Raw genomic sequence first — 17,673 nt, forward strand, 5'->3', positions numbered from 1 at the left:
CGTGCAACCTCCAGTGCAAAGAATGTTTAGGAATTGCGTCGAAACATTGATCGTGGTCAAAGTGGAAGTTGGTACCTCAGAAAAAAGGACGGTGTCATTGATTCTCATGTTATTCAAATGGCTAAACCTCCTTTGATCCTCCAATATTTCTTGGGCCGCCAGGGCCCTCCTCCAGGCCGTTGCCCCTGCGAATGTTGTCCCTCCATCGCCAGTGCTGCCTCATGAAGGAAGTACTCTGGTCACCATGTATCAGGATGTCGGCTGCGTGCTGTGATCAATGTCAGTCGGTACGCCAAGAAAAGTCGAAGCTTTTGCTACCCACCTCGCCAAGCACGGGAAGAAACTTGGCACCGTGTCCACTGCCTCCAGTGGCGACGAAGACAGACCCTTCAGAGTAAGTAGGCACATGGTCGATCTGAAAAGATCAGTCAGCGAAGGAGATTGATCCAAGGCAGAGCTGACTCACAACAAAAGAGTTGTCCAGTGAGTCGGTATACCAGCATAGCTTAGTCGAATTGAAGTCCTTGTCGGCGAACTCCGGAAGAAAGATGGAGACGAACTTTCGAATGGCCTCTCTTGCAGGATCTGGGACTATGCCGCAGTCAGCAGGCGGGAGAGGCACACTCCACTGGCCGTCTTGAGTGAAGCCCGCTTCCGAAGGAGCATGTTGAAAGTTGGTAAACTGGGGGTTGGTTGTCTTGTTAGCCCGATTCGCGCGAAAACAGCGACGCACAAGTACCTTGATGCCTCGGAATCCGATTTTAATGAGACCATCGGCAGTCCGAGGAAAGACGTAAACACTGCCGGTGTCTTTGCCGCTCGGGTTGCGTGGCGCACTCCTCCAAGTGATGACGGGGAAGCGTTCAGGGGAGTATTTGTCCCACAAATCCGCGTCGTTCTTGTCCACCTTGAAGGTGACTACGCTTCCTGCAGACGACTCAAGATGGTAGGACAAATCAGGCAATAGCTGCGTCGAGAAAGATCCAGCTGCTGATCATTAGTCGCGCAACTACGGAGATAAATGCAGAAAATAGCAAGCATACCGCAAATGGCCACGACATCCGCCTTGTGAGTGACTCCGTCTTTGGTCCTGACCCCGACTGCTTTCTTTAGGTGTGATGATGAGCCAACTCCTTCAATGATGCTGTCGAAGGCACCCTTCTCGGGGCCAAAGTGAAACTCGACGCCCTGTCGGAGGGCCAACTTGTAGAAATAGGCACAGGCTTCGCTGCATTTTGTGAAACCGGCGGTTGAGTCCAAAACGGCTTCATAAGTTTGAGGCGAGGCTTGTGGAATTTCGAAATCTAGGAGCTTCCCTTCCCATCCACGCTCAGCTGCTCGAGCTCTATCGGTCGGATCGCTCTTGACGAATTGAGTATCTCTGAGGCCGTCTCGTTCAAAGTTGCTCAGTGTCTCACGCTCAAGTGGATCGAGTCCGGCGGTGGGCTGAACTCGAAGCATGCCGCTCCCGCTGAAGAGATCAGATGGGTCGAGCCCGTCATCCTCTTGGCGCCTCTTCTCGTTGATTTTCTCCCACGCGGCACGACTTTCGAATGCGAGACGCTGGTAATGAAGCTTACTCCCGTATGAAGCTCGAAACTAGAGACATTGAATGAGTACAGCTTGATGCGTGCTCTCAATGCCCGCAAACTTACGATCTTGTTATGATCGACCGAGGCCGCCTGAGTGTTCCCATTCAAGTCGGGCTCGTAGTGCGTCTCATCGTAACGGTATCTGTCGAACACAGCCACGCGATACTCTGAGAAATGAGGATCAGTTCGAATACCTACCACATCCAGGTATGGCAGTGAGGTACGCTTACCACGTTTGCTCAAAGCAACGGCTAAAGAGAGGCCGAAAATGCCAGCTGATAGAAATCAATCAATTGTTTGCAACATTTCACTGTAAGTTCTGCACGTACCGCCCACGATAGCGACCGACTTTGGTTCAGACATGATGCTCTGCTTCTCGCTTGCTTTCCTTGTCAACTCAGATGATGCGGAGCGCCGCTACACTGCGAGAGGCGGGGAGCGATACACTTTAATGCTTCCGAAGTCGCTGATCCATGCCTATCAAGGTGCGGAGATAGTCGGTTGGAGCTGGCACGCCATTAAGAATCGGATGACTTGCCGCACAACGTATGAATAGCTCCACAGCTCTCCCCGCGGCCAAGATAGCAGTTTAGAAGATGTAATCACAACAGCAAACACTGTTCTCTTCAGAAGTTTGACCAGACTTATTTGAGATCATAAATCTTTCTAAGTTGTAAATTTTGCGAAGCATGCAAGCACTCAAAACCCGTTTGCAATTCTAATAGGCCCATGATAGACCAATCGTTTCAGGAGAAATAACTGAACTACTTAAATTATTAAAATGACGGCTCCCACTCGGAGTGGTCAGTATTAAATAATCCTTCCTATGTCGCAAAGCACACCGTATGCAATTCTCAAGAAAAATGAGCCTCATTTGCCTCCCTTGACTCATCTATCCATCCACTTTGCATTGAGTTCTTTTGCATCATTGACCAACTCTACCTCCAATAGAAGCTGTAACGAACCAAAAGATAGCTCGTAAGTCGGATGGACATCGTCATCACGGAACCTGTTGCGTGAAAGACTCAGTTCGATAACGAGGAGATTTGTCCACTGAGGGAAAAGGAACGTTGATCCGGTCAAAACATAAAGAGGACGCATCACGCCTGGAGTCGTCACCTATTTACAGGTCACAACCGGGGAGGCGTTTCACCATCACGCTTGTTCAGTAGCCTCGCAATCATCCTTGAAGCATTGATGACCTTGATAGCTTCTCCTGAAAAAGAACTAAATAATTGCTAGTTGGTCTTAGGCTGGATCAAGTGAGTTCGTTCACTTGGCTAACCTGCAGCCTACATTAGCAGAGTCGACCGTGGTGCAGCCCAAACCCTGGCGTAGGATCTCTCTTGCCCGGAAGCTCTTGACAATGCAAAAATTGGTGAGCAATAACCTGGAATTGTGACAGTAATGTATACTTCTGGCAACGTGGCCACGTTCTGTTCTTTGCAGCCTATTTAAATCTGCTCATGGGAGCCCACGATCCTGCTTATTGAAGGAAGCGGGGCATAAGTTGCATGGTTGCAACATAAGGTACCCTGAGCTAATGCGAGTTGCCCTTGCTCCTCGCTCATCTTTACATCTATCAATATACCACCTGACATTGGCCATCAAGGTTGCACAATGAATGTGATCGGTGTTAACCCGAAGAGCCTCGTAAATACGCGTCGGCGAACATGGACCAATCAATTGCCTCACATAAACCCTGCGCCAAGTCAGCGTTGGGCGCTCGGCGATGCATCCTCATCAGACACCTACAAGTTGTATCTCAGTGATGACTGTGGCTCCCGATATCTTTGTGCCGGTCGAAGAGATGGAACATCAATCATCCCTCACGAAGAAAATACTTCCTCATCGCAGTCGATTTTATGGCTGCAAAAGTCGCGGTGGCGAACTTTTCTCGCTGGCGCAAGACTTGGTCAAGGCTGGTATTGTGAACAATAACCAAGTCGGCAAGAGCAGCGTTGATGGAGGAAGATCTTTTCCATAGTTCGACACTATATACTATGATCATTCTTGGACGAACTTAGCAAGGATGCTCATTTGCTCATTTTCAGTTGATATAACAACCTCCAGTGAGAAGTAGATATTCCCCATTAATCCATCGAGATCTTTCCTCGGCAAGAAACGCAACAGTCCATGCGACATCTTCAACATCACCGAAACCACCTTCAACAGGGGTTCTCAGATCCATTTCCTGCCTGACTGTATCGAAGTGAGAGCTGATATTCTTGAAGAACGTCTCTGTGCTGATTGGCCCTGGCGCAACCGCATTTACGGTGCACCCGTACACAGGAGGCAACTCTTTCGCCCATACCCTGATCATTGCGTCCAGTGTTCCTTTGCTCGCTGCGTATATGCTCTGATTCACCTCGGGCATCCGAGAAGCGACAGAAGATACAATGATGATTCGGGATCCGCCTCGTTTAGAAGAATCGACTATTGTTGCTGATGTCGGCTTTGCGAGAGGCTCAAACGGCGTCAAATGCGGCAGCGCGGCTTTGACAAGGAGGAACGCGTCTCTGGAGTTGAGATTGAGCGCCTGATCCCATGTGTCGGCATCTGCCTCTCCGAGAGGCCCGAGAGGTACCACACCGGCATTGCTGACGAGAATATCGACTTGCTTGAAGCGAGCCACGGCGGCGGAGACCAGGGCCGCAGGGCCCGAGACAGTTGACATGTCGGCGCATACAGCTATCCAGGGCGTTTGCAACTTGGCCCCAACCTGCTCACATTCGGCCTGCAAGTGTGGAAAGGGGTAATTCAACACTATGTTTGCTCCACGCATCGAAAGTTCCTCGGCAATGGCGGCGCCGATCCCAGCCGAAGAGCCTGATATGACGGCAGTCTTTTCTTTCATTGGTACCGTTTGCGACTGTTTGAGGTGCGGCATGATGATTGCCTGACAAGGTTGTGCTCAGAACTATGGACTGAGTGCGAATATCTTCTACCCTCGACAAAATCACGGTATTAGTAGACGTCTCGAACTTGACATTCACGGCGGGAAATTGTTTCCGCAAGTTCCGAGTAGTTGAGCAGTATTGCACCTACATTCGGGCTTCTCGTGCAAAATTCCTCTTAACAGCAGAAGAGCGTCTTTATTCGGAGTTTGAAATCCCGAGCCGGGATGCGACGGACTGGCTCTAGATCTCGGGTGTCCGCACATCGGTCTTACGTCAAGACCAGAAGAGGTCACCAACAAGTGTTGTAGATAAGCCATTGCACCGGGGGATGATTTCTCAGCAGACAATACGTCACTTCGCCGTCGTATGAGTCACGCGGCATGACAATCACTACACGATCTCGGACATGTGAGCGATAGTTTCATCTTACTTATGGGTCGAGTGATGTTAACTAGTCTAAGGTATTTCACATAGCTCAACAATGTGAAGTAAAAGTTGGTTCATGGTTTCTTATCCAAACTTCAATTGCGTATCCCCGCCTCAACTGATTGACTTCTCAAAGTGTAAAGTCTTTAACAATGATAGACTAGGTACTCCTCAATCAATGGTTTGCTCATAGGTATTGATGCTTTGCTGTATGTCTTCTTTCAGATCTTCAATATGCTCTAAACCCACTGAGATGCGGATCATGTCTTCAGTAACCCCCAGGTCAATCTTCTCCTTCGGATACATTGGCTTGTGTGTAGATGACCAAGGATGCGTTGCCGCACTCTTAGCATCACCGAATCTATGTCATATGGTGATTAGTGATTTACAATCCACCTAAGAACATGAATATTGGAGATTCCAACATGAATCCTTTTGAACGAGGGGAAGGAACTCACGAGGCCATGTGCGTGATGAGTTTAAAGCCATCCACAAGTGATTCTCCAGCCACGGCGCCACCCTTGAAACCAAACAAGATGACCGCTCCGGCACCCCTCGGGAAATATTTGGTAGCGGCAGCATGTTCCGAGTGGTCTTTCAATCCAGGGTAGTCAACCCACGAAATCTTCGGATGGTCACGCAGCCAAACGGCAAGTTCTGTGGCGTTTCGCGTGTGTCTCTCGCATCGCAAGCTCAGCGTCTCAAGCCCGATGAGGAGGTCTCTGCTATTGTAAGGCGACAGACAAGCCCCAGAGTCGCGGAGAATTTGGTGCCTGAAGCGACTCACGAAGGCGAGCTGGCCAAAAGACTCGTGAAGGTTGGTATTGTGGAAGCCTGGGTTGGGCTGGTTGAGCCTGGCAAACCTCGGGCTACGCCAGTCGAATCTTCCTGAGTCGATAACGACACCGCCGACGGAGGTTCCATGACTGCAAATCCATTTACTGGCACTATGGGTCACGATATCTGCACCGTGTAAGATTGGCTGGCACCAGTAGCCTCCAGCACCAGCAGTATTGTCTACGACCAGGGGGACACCATGTCGGTGTGCAATCTGAGCAATTGCCTCGATATCGGGCACGTTCATACGTGGATGGCCCATGCTCTCGATGTAGATAGCCCTCGTGGTCTCATCTATTGCCGCCTCGATAGACTGTAGGGTCTCTGGCACGATTGCGACAGAAATACCAAGGTCTGGCAACAGGAAACTGAATTGATTATATGCCCCATGATACATGTTGGCTGTTGATATGATGCTTTCGCCTCGCCCAGCAAGACAAAGCATGGTCATAAAGACAGCTGACTGCCCGGAAGCAACCGCAACAGCTGCGAGCCCGCCCTCAAGCGCTGCCATCCGCTTTTCCAGCACATCAGTGGTTGGGTTCATTGTTCGGGTGCCGATGTTTCCGTCTTCTTCTAGACCGTAACATCTTGCAGCATGTGCTGAGTCGTCGAAGTTGAAGTACGCTGTTTGGTAGATGGGTACGGCTCTCGACTTACTGACCGGATCAGTCTTTTGGCCCGCGTGTATTTGCAGAGTTTCGAATCTAGAAGCCGTCTTGAAAGCCGGCGACGAAGACATTGTGTTGCAGTGAAGAATTTCGTTCTATTTGATTGTTGGATTTCGTACGACAAAAACTGGAAACACATTTTGATTTCTATGAACGTTCCGGCGAGGCTTTCGGCGGTTCGGACAGCGAATCCGGGGCGGGATGAGATGTAATAAATCGACTCGGAGCTACGGGGGTTTGGGAGCGACAATGTGCTCGACTCATACTCTCGGATTTACGGTCGCGTTAAGTCAGTAAAATAATTATTGTACATGTTCACAAGTTTTTACCAGCGTGTGATGATGTTAAATCGTCTCTCTAGCCGCCGTTGAATGCCACGTTCAAACATATTGCCTCATCCACTTTGTCATTTGTCTCATTTAGACTTCCCCAAATTTGTAACTTAGCTCTAGATTCAACTTCTGACGTAATAGCATCATCGTGATGGCACCCCTTGAGGTCATAGTTGTTGGTGCAGGCTTTGGGGGTCTTTCTGCGGCAATCGAGTGTCGTCTTCGTGGCATGAAAGTTACTCTTATTGAGCGCTACGTCGACTCAAACACTCGGGGAGGTGAGTTTAATTTTCCAAACTTGACACCGATGCATCCTAGCTCTACATCGAAGGAATAGTCTAACTAGTGTCAGATATCATCGACTTCTTTGTCAACGGTGGCCTTGTCATCTCCAGATGGGATGATGGTAAAGTGGGCCAAGAGATTTTGTCCATTGGGTGTGAGTCTGATGTGCTCGAGATGTACAAGTATGACGGCAAGCTCCTCTACCCTGTACCATGGTTCATGAAAGATGAGGATCGAACAAGAACCTTTGCAGCTCACCGGGGCAAGCAACATGGGATTTTCATGGCGTATGCTCTCCGTCTTGGAGTACAAATTGAGTTGGGTCGGTCGATTAAGTCAAACCCCCCACTTCCTGGCACCCCCCTGTTTCTGGCACCCACAAAAACGATGGGATCACAACCCAACCTCCTCATTACTATTAACTATTGATCCTCAACCACACCCACTACAATACAACTGCCAGCCTCACTAGGGCATTCAGAGTCGCTGGATTCAGCCGTAATAACCTCCTTTTCACCCGCTTCGATTTGAGCCCGATGGATATCCCTGATGTTCGCAAACTTCGTGTTGGGATCGATCTGAACAGTCTTCCTCTTCCTAACTGCAGCGTTGGTAACTTGGCCCTCAGGTGAGCCAGCTGCTGCTGGGCGCTGCCAGTTGCCAGGCCTGCTCTGTGAAGCCTTTTTTCACCTTCCTGAACAGCAGCCGTTGAGTGCTGGTATCATTGTCGAGTTGGGTGTATAAGTGCAGTTGACCGCTGAGCTCTGCCAGCTTCCTGGGTGTCGACCAGACCACTGCAGAGGAAGCAGAATCCCATGGCTCAACAGGGGTAGTTTGTTGACCATTATGGCATCGCTTTTTGCCCCGACTGGTTGGTTTGGGTGTGGTGGGCAGCAGAAGGCTCAGGTAATACCATAGGGTTCATCAGGGGCTTAACCATCGCTACAGGGTGTAGACCAGTCCACTTCCAACCACTTCTGATGTTCGAGACTGATAGACCAGCAAGTCGAGCCTTCTGGTAACAGTCCAGGAAGTTCCTTTTACCTATAATGGTAGAGTCGTTCCATTGAGACAAGTAACCGAGCTCCTTCCGATAGGCTGACTTAACAGGGCTGAAGACAGACTGGTCAAGTGGCTGGAGGACATGAGAGGAGTGTGGTGGTAAGAACAGTAAATGGATATTGTTAATATAGCAATTCCACATGAAGTCTGTCGTCGTATGACTCCCATGCCCATCCACAATCAACAGTCGAGCCTCGCCCTCAGCCTCGGGCATAGTCTGTGGGATAAACACCTTCTCTAACCATTCAATGGCAGTTAAGTCTGTAGTCCAGCCATTATCTGTTGCTGTAAACTCCCACCCATCGTATGGAACCAGATGTAATGGAAACCACTGTTGTTGGACCGTCTTCCCTTGAAAATGATAAGAGGACGAAGTGCCCTACCCAAGGCTGAGATACACTCAATGATAGAGACCCATGCCCTCGACCCAGGTTGTTTCTTGCGAACAGACGTCGTCTCAGCCATGCCCAGCACTAACCCATTAGCTCCTGACCCTCGAGGATGCCAGTCTCATCCATATTATATCTGTTGGCTGGTTTGATGTCCTTGATCTCAGGGATAGCAAGGACAAACCAGTTCCTAATGACCTCAGTAGATGCCCCATTAACGCGTCTAGAATCGATGGAACGACTTCTCTGAACCTTAATGATAGGGTTCCTTCTCACGAAGGCATAGATCCAGCCTTTCCTAATGGTTTGGTATCCCCAGCAGCAGCCAGAACTCGCTCTGCGAATTCCTTCACCTGTTGGTGCGTTGGTGCGAGGCCCAGCGAAGCCTGAATGCGAACCCATTGTGCCAGCTTACTCTCCTGGTCAGGAGACAGCCTCTGCCAGTCAGCAAAGCCACTTTCCTAGTCTGACCACCTTGGAGACGTAGTTGGAGGGTTGATCGTGGTATCCCATACTCCAATGAGGCTCTCTTTGACTCTTGCCGTTTGAGATGTCCTCGAGAGCCTGACGAAGCTGATCTTCGGTATATTGAGGCATTAGATATAGAAGAAGGTATGTGCAAAAATGAGCCCATTTGGATTTGGACTCGAATTGAAAATGTTGTGATAAAAGGAGGTTGGGGGTGGGCATTGCGTTGTGGTGGATTTTCGCGTTTTTGTGGGTGCCAGAAACAGGGGGGTGCCGGGAAGTGGGGGGTTTGACTTATCGCACGTAGGGTATTCGTTCAATGTCTTCCCATACTGGCAGGCGGTCTCCCACAACATCATCTATCCCATATTGTCAGTCATCTCACAGTAACTTCGAAATTGTAGCAATGCGAGCTTCTCTATTTCCGCGAAGTGCGTACCTATCAGCTTTCGAGCGTGCAGTTGGACGTGAGGATTCATCATCATCTGCTCGAGAAATACCCAGGTGCTCACGCGACTCTACTGATGATTAGAGCGACGTGACGTCCTAGTGACTAAGTCAAATCAACATGCGATAACTTACGGTATCCGATGCAGCTGCGATCAGCTTTAGAGCGACGTAAGCGGCTTCGCTATCGGTTGCGCCAGACTTGTCTGTGCTCGTGAGAACGCGCGTCATAAAGGAATCGGGGGCTGATCCCGAATTGACAAGCTGCCTAGCATACTGAATGATTCATCAGCACCGAAGAATCGAGCACCAAGAATTCAGAACAAGAACTCTAATCTTACGTTCAACCGCTTCTCGACGAATTCAATATCAGAATCGTGTCTCTTGATGCCATTCTTAGCCCAAGGCTTCAAAGCCAATGGCAGGTAATCGAGCGCAGTAAAGATGTCGGCGATGTAGAAGCCAGAAATTGTCGCTTGATGGCACGAATGTCAGCTGTTGCAAAGTAGAGAACAACCGGGGCGAGCCGTACATGTTATCTCATCAATAGCACTTTCTGAAAACATTTGTGGTTAGCTTTTGTCCACATTCCAGCGGATGTAGATGTGGATCGGGCATTAACCTACCAAAGATGTACTTGTTTGCTGGGCTATCCGAGATTGTTATCTGCAAGTATGAAGATTCGGCATTAGTTGGAGTTACCCATCATGCTGTTCTTTTGAATTATTACCTCAAGGCCGTAAAGCTGAGATGTGAAAGTGCTATAGACGTAACGCCCGATGCTATCCCATAGATTTGTTTGTTTCTCTGTGCCTGCGTTCGCGTCTTGCGAGACTTGATACAAGAATTTCAGCGTTTCGTGATACAGGAATGGCAACCCGTCTTCAGCTCGCTGTGGGCTGGTTAGATTCTGAAGCGCTATCTTTCGTTGCAACTGTGATTTGGTGCCTGTTAGCAAATTATGGCCATGCCATCAGCACCAGAGTAAAGATGGTGTTACCTTCCATCGGGGATTGCTGGCATCCAAAAGATCCATACTCTCATAGTTGGTGATGTATTTCTGACCAACTAGCCAGGCTGGACGCTCAGACAACACTGCGGCGTTTTTTTGGAAGATTGCAGCGCATGCGCGGTCAGAATTGATAACGTACTCAGTGTTAGGTCCAAGAACGACTCGTATGATCTCGCCGTGCTCTTGAGCCCAGGAAATCATCTTGAGATGCAGCAGACCACCCGCATTAATGACATCAAGGAGGTTTCCCAACAATGGATAACCTTTTGGAGCTGGAGGGAGGTTTTTGTTCATCGAACCTCGCGATGCCCACATGAATAATGCTACTGCAAGAATCCCGAGCAAAACAGGACTTGGAGTTCTCAAGGTAGTTTCTTTAGCTGCAGCTACAGCAACTTGCACGAGTCCCATTTTGACAAATATTCTCGGCTTGATTGCTTGTAAAATTTCTGAAAGTTGCGATGGTGCTTTGTTCGAAAACTAGATTTGATTTGAAGGGGGTGGGCTACTTGGTTGTAGAGAGCAAATTTCACACCACTTGACGCAATAAATCCACCAAATTTCCAGCTACAAACTATCATTCTTTCTCTGTAACTGCTATGAAATTATTGTCCATAACGGTCTGTGAACAAATGCATCCCTGGAATCAAGAGGTCGGAGTCCGAGATCCCGAACTTGAACGCTCGGTCTCGTCGGTGAAAGTAATCCGAGAAGCGTTGGTCTACAGACAGTCGGCGTCAGATCGCCGATCAAAGACGCAAACGAGTCTGGATACCATCGCTTTCCCGATACGCTGCCAAGATTCTGGTGAACATAGGGTGACAAACTGATTGTACATTGTTTTCAGGCTTCTACATTTGGCGAGGTATATGCTACATACCCACAATGCGACTGAGAATTAATACGAGCCTCCATGACTAGGAATTCGAACACCTTGTTATCCAGCCTCTTCCATTCTTGATATAAGTCAAACCCCCCACTTCCCGGCACCCCCCTGTTTCTGGCACCCACAAAAACGCGAAAATCCACCACAACGCAATGCCCACCCCCAACCTCCTTTTATCACAACATTTTCAATTCGAGTCCAAATGGGCTCATTTTTTACATACCTTCTTCTATATCTAATGCCTCAATATACCGAAGATCAGCTTGTCAGGCTCTCGAGGACATCTCAAACGGCAAGAGTCAAAGAGAGCCTCATTGGAGTATGGGATACCACGATCAACCCTCCAACTACGTCTCCAAGGTGGTCAGACTAGGAAAGTGGCTTTGCTGACTGGCAGAGGCTGTCTCCTGACCAGGAGAGTAAGCTGGCACAATGGGTTCGCATTCAGGCTTCGCTGGGCCTCGCACCAACGCACCAACAGGTGAAGGAATTCGCAGAGCGAGTTCTGGCTGCTGCTGGGGATACCAAACCATTAGGAAAAGGCTGGATCTATGCCTTCGTGAGAAGGAACCCTATCATTAAGGTTCAGAGAAGTCGTTCCATCGATTCTAGACGCGTTAATGGGGCATCTACTGAGGTCATTAGGAACTGGTTTAAGTTCCTTGCTATCCCTGAGATCAAGGACATCAAACCAGCCAACAGATATAATATGGATGAGACTGGCATCCTCGAGGGTCAGGAGCTAATGGGTTAGTGCTGGGCATGGCTGAGACGACGTCTGTCGCAAGAAACAACCTGGGTCGAGGGCATGGGTCTCTATCATTGAGTGTATCTCAGCCTTGGGTAGGGCACTTCGTCCTCTTATCATTTTCAAGGGAAGACGGTCCAACAACAGTGGTTTCCATTACATCTGGTTCCATACGATGGGTGGGAGTTTACAGCAACAGATAATGGCTGGACTACAGACTTAACTGCCATTGAATGGTTAGAGAAGGTGTTTATCCCACAGACTATGCCCGAGGCTGAGGGCGAGGCTCGACTGTTGATTGTGGATGGGCATGGGAGTCATACGACGACAGACTTCATGTGGAATTGCTATATTAACAATATCCATTTACTGTTCTTACCACCACACCTCTCATGTCCTCCAGCCACTTGACCAGTCTGTCTTCAGCCCTGTTAAGTCAGCCTATCGGAAGGAGCTCGGTTACTTGTCTCAATGGAACGACTCTACCATTATAGGTAAAAGGAACTTCCTGGACTGTTACCAGAAGGCTCGACTTGCTGGTCTATCAGTCTCGAACATCAGAAGTGGTTGGAAGTGGACTGGTCTACACCCTGTAGCGATGGTTAAGCCCTGATGAACCCTATGGTATTACCTGAGCCTTCTGCTAAGCCCACCACACCCAAACCAACCAGTCGGGGCAAAAGCGATGCCATAATGGTCAACAAACTACCCCTGTTGAGCCATGGGATTCTGCTTCCTCTGCGGTCTGGTCGACACCCAGGAAGCTGGCAGAGCTCAGCGGTCAACTGCACTTATACACCCAACTCGACAATGATACCAGCACTCAACGGCTGCTGTTCAGGAAGGTGAAAAAGGCTTCACAGAGCAGGCCTGGCAACTGGCAGCTGCCCAGCAGCAGCTGGCTCACCTGAGGGCTCAAGTTACCAACGCTTAGGAAGAGGAAGACTGTTCAGATCGATCCCAACACGAAGTTTGCGAACATCAGGGATATCCATCGGGCTCAAATCGAAGCGGGTGAAAAGGAGGTTATTACGGCTGAATCCAGCGACTCTGAATGCCCTAGTGAGGCTGGCAGTTGTATTGTAGTGGGTGTGGTTGAGGATCAATAGTTAATAGTAATGAGGAGGTTGGGTTGTGATCCCATCGTTTTTGTGGGTGCCAGAAACAGGGGGGTGCCAGGAAGTGGGGGGTTTGACTTATTTCGCTATATTTCCCAGCACTAATCGAACTCCAAGTCATATACAGACATCACATGCAAGATATCTAACTGTTTTCCAATCTTCTTTCAGTAAGGTGCAGTCTCGAGCCACAAAGACCATGGATACTCCCTTGTCATACGTTGCAGCTATTCTACCATCAACGTCACCATCTCCGATCGGCTTGTTTTCGAAAGATTCCTGCTATAGCTATGCCCTCGTCACTTCGGCCCTGGCGCTGGGGACAGTTATTGTGTTCCTTACGACGGGAGTTTGGGCATATCGACCCAAAGTTCCATTCGCGCTTGAGGATGAGTTTCCCAGCCGGAACGAGCGAGTTCAGCAATATGTGCGCGACTCTCGAGAGGTTCTCGTTAAGGGATACACAAAGGCAAGTGTTTTTGGAGAAGCGACGACGAGAGTTGTTTCTGACCTCTACTAGTTCAAAGACGAAATCTTCGCTATTGACACACCATTAGGTTGGCTTTCTCCCGCACACATATTTGATGCAGATTTTTTCCCCATCCCGTGCTAAAATACAACTACCTTATCCCACCAGGATTCAACATCGTTTTACCTCTTCGTTTTATGGATGAATTGAAGAGCAATCCCAACCTCAACTTTGGCGCTGCCCTTAATGATGTTGGTGCACACGGCTCATCCTTGTCACATGCACTCTAGCCCATGAAACCTAACAGTAATCAGTTCACTTTTGAGCGATACACCAAAGTTGGCGCCCTACCAGCCTGGTCCATCAAATTATTCTCCGCAAAGTTCAATCCGGCTTTAGGTGCGATTGTTACCCCACGAACGCCAAGTTCATGATCCTAACAACTCCCTACCTCATATCATCAGATTCCTACGCTGAAATTTTCCAGAACCTGGTCAGCGATCATATTGCAGGACTATTGCCTGCAACTAATTATACAAATAACCAAAGCGGTATAGTTCTCCAGAAGTTGTGTTGACGGCATTTTGAGAAAGACATTTATCTTACTCCCTTGACTTAGGCTGGGCATCCATCAACGTGTGGTCGTCCATCATTCCACTCATAACCAAAGCAGATGTCCGAGGCTTTCTTGGTCACGATGCTGCCGAAGATGAAGGCTTTCTCGACGTTGCGAGCACGTTCATCATCAATCAGATCGTCTATGCCGTAGGTGCAAAGCGATGGCCGTCTTTCCTCCATCCAGTTCTGTACAAGTATCTCCCAGGTTTCTCGGGTCTCGTCGAACAGTACAGAAATGGTGAGAAGGTGGTCTTGAGGCAGATGGAGAACAAGAAGTCCAACGGCCTCAAGCCTCTGTCCGACCCGCCCAGCGTTTTTGATTACGTCAACGAGGACGGTCGGTACCTGGACAATTTGCGACTTCAGATGGATATCCAGATGCCTTTATGCGCTGCAAGCATCCACACTACCACAACGACAATCGTGCAATGTTTGTATGACCTAGCCAGTCGCCCGCAGTACCTCCCAGCACTGCGTCAGGAAGCCCAAGAGGTTACTGAACAGCACGGAAATGTACTCAACAGACGAGCGGCTTCGAAATTGGAGAAGATGGACAGCTTTGTCAAGGAAGTACAAAGGTTTTGCTCTCCTGATCTGAGTAAGTCGTGATTTCCCTCATTGCTACATACTCAGACTGGAGAATTGATCTGATAACTGCTCTCATTATAGCCACCTTCCAGCGCAAAGCTACTGCCCCGGTCACACTCTCGAATGGATTTCACATCCCTAAAGGTGCAAGAATCGAAGTTGCCACTGGCGCCATCAACGCGGATGCGGACCTCTACGATAATCCCTCCGAGTTTGATGGTTTGCGATTCTACAAGAAGAGACAAGAATCGGACGAAGCCCGGTCAAAGTTTCAAGTCTTGAGTGTGAGCAAACTGGATCTATCCTGGGGATACGGTCGAGCTGCCTGCCCTGGGAGGTTCCTTGCCGACCTCTTGATCAAGATGGTCCTGGTGGAAGTCTTGAAGCGTTACGACATCAAGATGCCAGAGGGTCAAGGTCGATATGAGAATATGGAGATCCAGGGCCAGGTAGGGAAACACCCAACTCAATTTCCTTGGGAACCAAATATGAACATAGAATCACCAGCTGACGTGTAGTCTCCTTAGACATTGCCCAATGAGCAGGGCATAGTCTTGATCCGACACAGGGCTGGATAATGCGAAGAAAGAACACCGCATTGAAGGTCATGGCCTTGCCGGGGGGGGGTTGACTAATTTGAACCACGAACAATGATAGTCTGTCCATTTTGTTTTTCTCTTTCCCGCATAACAAGTTGATCACTAGTATGTTGATATCCCGAATGATCATTACAAAATCACGAGATGATTAGCAAGTTTGGCAGACATTGCCGCTACAAATTTGGCCTTTCTCCGCACATGATTGATACTAGCAAATCTAGTCAGCTTCACTGAAATGATACGCTGCAGGGCCTGGCCACTCACATAGTTCCAGGTCATTTCATTCCTGCCAGGGAAAGTGTAACACTGCACAATATTGTTCCCAGAGCAGCCAAAGGCGTTTTTCAAATCGCAACCCTTGCCCTGATTGGCACTGATCGGGATGGTGTCGCAAGCGCCAGATCTACACACTTGTCCTTTGTCCGCGCATGAGTCGACCTTGATTGCAGTTAGGTCCGATAATTCTGATGGAACGACGTGTTCGGGACAGAGACTTACATAGTTCCAGGTCAGTCCACTTCTCCCCGGGAACGTGTAGCACTTTACAATGTTGTTCCCCGAACAGTCGACAGCATCTACTGTTCCGCAACCTTTGCCCTGATCAGCAGCAATCGCTGCCGAAGCGAAGAGTGGAAGCAAATAAAAGAAGCGCATTTTGAACGAGTGTAAGAGAACAAATGTCTCAAAAGGAGTAGTCACAGAGAAGTGACAAGCAAGCGGGACTTGAGTTTGGCTTCATCCAGGACATATCAATGTATTTATTTTTCGTCCACTCTTTCAGGAGGACAGCCCGCACACTGCGATGTCTCTGGTCGCAAGGTTTCCTGGACTCGTATAATTAACCTCTTGGTAGATCACCCGGTTATGGGCGTTGCGGAGAGATAGAAAGAGACATTTGGAGAGGTAAGTGACATTGCTAAGGCTGCCCAGGTCTCTTGAGTCGTGGAAATGAAGACCGTCGGTGCACGAAACCGGGCACTTGTAGTAGGCTATGATGGCCTTAGCACGTCTTAGAGGATCGGGCAAACCGACAGCCCACAATGAACCAGTACGATCACTGTACTTGTTCCCCGCCATCCATACATGCGATTTGGCACGGACAGAACCTTACTTGATTGCTCTTTAGGCCTGACTCGGCGCCAGATTCAAGATTAAATTCTGTTCAGTAATTAAAGCAAGTGTTTGAATCGAAATGGTCTTTCTCTTGTAATTCGCGTCCGGCTGAGCACATGATTGAGTCAAATCTGTATTATAGTTTGTTTGACGCAGATTATATCGCTGAATACGAACAGCGCTGTGTATCAGTCTGCACAGGTCTCAATGGCACGACTGTAAAGCCGTGAGCACATTGACAGCGAATTATAATAAGGGCAGCATGCGGTCAGGCAACTCTACACGCCGTTACGAATCCCGACAGCCCAAAGTCCAGTCTCCATCGCACATTCAAATCCGACTATCATGAAGCGCCATACAGATCTCAGCGGCCTCCGAGCTGCAGCTGCAGCATTTCTATTTGTCCAAGGCGCCAACGCTGGGAAGGTTTACTGCGCCGACGTACAAGAGAAAGTAGTAGCTGAAGTCAACTGCGACGGCCAAGCGACTCCCGGAACGTACTACATGTTCAACAGCCAAGAAGACCACGCCATCGGCTCGAAAGTCGACTTAAAGAACGCACAAGTATTCGACAGCACCGAAGCTTTCGAAAAGCGGCACGAATTGTTCCCGGCCGATATCCCCTTACAAGAGTTCGAATCTGACGGCTTTGGGAAACGCGCGTGTCGAGTTGGCGGTGTTGGTGGAGGCTACCGTGGAGGTGTATTCGTGCCCTACTACGGCGGCCGGGTAATTGGCGGTGGGGTTGGTGGTTGATAATCCCAGGCGTTGCTATCTGAGGATTGAGCAAAGAGCAAACGTCGCGAAGCCAGCGAGGCGTGCACACTGTATTTCTAAATTGTATTTCTGGCAGACGCATCGGTCTCATTTTGTCAGTTCCATCTACGGTCTTCATAGTATCGCTTGCATCAATTTCCAGAAGCGTATTAGTAACCAGAGTTATGGGTTATCGCCTGTTCCTGCACGCCTACGGACATTCATGAACACCATCAGCCCGGCGAATGATCCAAAACATACAACATCCGTTTTTCGCTGGTCACCACTGTAGTATTATCGAGATGGCGGGGAGATGCCCTTACTCGTAATAGAATCATTGATCGAGAGGAGTTGGTA

At 49.0% G+C, this 17,673-nt stretch overlaps 6 protein-coding genes across 6 annotated transcripts; 2 read left to right on the plus strand and 4 right to left on the minus strand.

Annotated features, from left to right (window-relative positions):
- Positions 1-121: 121 nt before the first annotated feature.
- HER10_EVM0012684 (L-amino-acid oxidase) lies at positions 122-2,009 on the minus strand (the record flags this gene model as incomplete). The annotated part of the gene is made up of 8 exons (XM_035482074.1): positions 1,922-2,009; positions 1,823-1,867; positions 1,656-1,759; positions 1,044-1,599; positions 740-987; positions 467-682; positions 323-415; positions 122-268 (listed from the first exon to the last, which is right to left on the minus strand). Exons 1-8 carry the CDS (start codon positions 1,953-1,955, stop codon positions 122-124), a joined length of 1,443 nt encoding a protein of 480 aa, XP_035328630.1. The 5' UTR covers positions 1,956-2,009.
- A 1,633-nt stretch (positions 2,010-3,642) lies between these two features.
- Positions 3,643-4,482, minus strand: HER10_EVM0010928 (3-oxoacyl-(acyl-carrier protein) reductase; the record flags this gene model as incomplete). The annotated part of the gene is made up of 1 exon (XM_035480372.1): positions 3,643-4,482. One exon carries the CDS (start codon positions 4,480-4,482, stop codon positions 3,643-3,645), a length of 840 nt encoding a protein of 279 aa, XP_035328481.1.
- Positions 4,483-5,089: 607 nt separating this feature from the next.
- HER10_EVM0012204 (O-acetylhomoserine) lies at positions 5,090-6,497 on the minus strand (the record flags this gene model as incomplete). Its single annotated transcript, XM_035481604.1, has 3 exons — positions 5,090-5,261; positions 5,377-6,345; positions 6,382-6,497. The coding sequence occupies 3 exons, from the start codon at positions 6,495-6,497 to the stop codon at positions 5,090-5,092; spliced, it is 1,257 nt and encodes a 418-aa protein (XP_035328587.1).
- A 6,875-nt stretch (positions 6,498-13,372) lies between these two features.
- Positions 13,373-15,426, plus strand: HER10_EVM0002558 (uncharacterized protein; the record flags this gene model as incomplete). Its single annotated transcript, XM_035472264.1, has 6 exons — positions 13,373-13,642; positions 13,957-14,041; positions 14,107-14,193; positions 14,262-14,858; positions 14,930-15,297; positions 15,394-15,426. 6 exons carry the CDS (start codon positions 13,373-13,375, stop codon positions 15,424-15,426), a joined length of 1,440 nt encoding a protein of 479 aa, XP_035327703.1.
- Positions 15,427-15,595: 169 nt separating this feature from the next.
- Positions 15,596-16,101, minus strand: HER10_EVM0008379 (uncharacterized protein; the record flags this gene model as incomplete). The annotated part of the gene is made up of 3 exons (XM_035477904.1): positions 15,596-15,655; positions 15,712-15,885; positions 15,946-16,101. The coding sequence occupies 3 exons, from the start codon at positions 16,099-16,101 to the stop codon at positions 15,596-15,598; spliced, it is 390 nt and encodes a 129-aa protein (XP_035328257.1).
- An 804-nt stretch (positions 16,102-16,905) lies between these two features.
- Positions 16,906-17,316, plus strand: HER10_EVM0001443 (uncharacterized protein; the record flags this gene model as incomplete). Its single annotated transcript, XM_035471189.1, has 1 exon — positions 16,906-17,316. The coding sequence occupies one exon, from the start codon at positions 16,906-16,908 to the stop codon at positions 17,314-17,316; it is 411 nt and encodes a 136-aa protein (XP_035327606.1).
- Between the last annotated feature and the right edge of the window lie 357 nt (positions 17,317-17,673).

Source organism: Colletotrichum scovillei (genome assembly GCF_011075155.1).
Source record: "Colletotrichum scovillei strain TJNH1 chromosome Unknown Contig00010, whole genome shotgun sequence".
NCBI classification, from domain to species: Eukaryota; Fungi; Ascomycota; class Sordariomycetes; order Glomerellales; family Glomerellaceae; genus Colletotrichum; species Colletotrichum scovillei.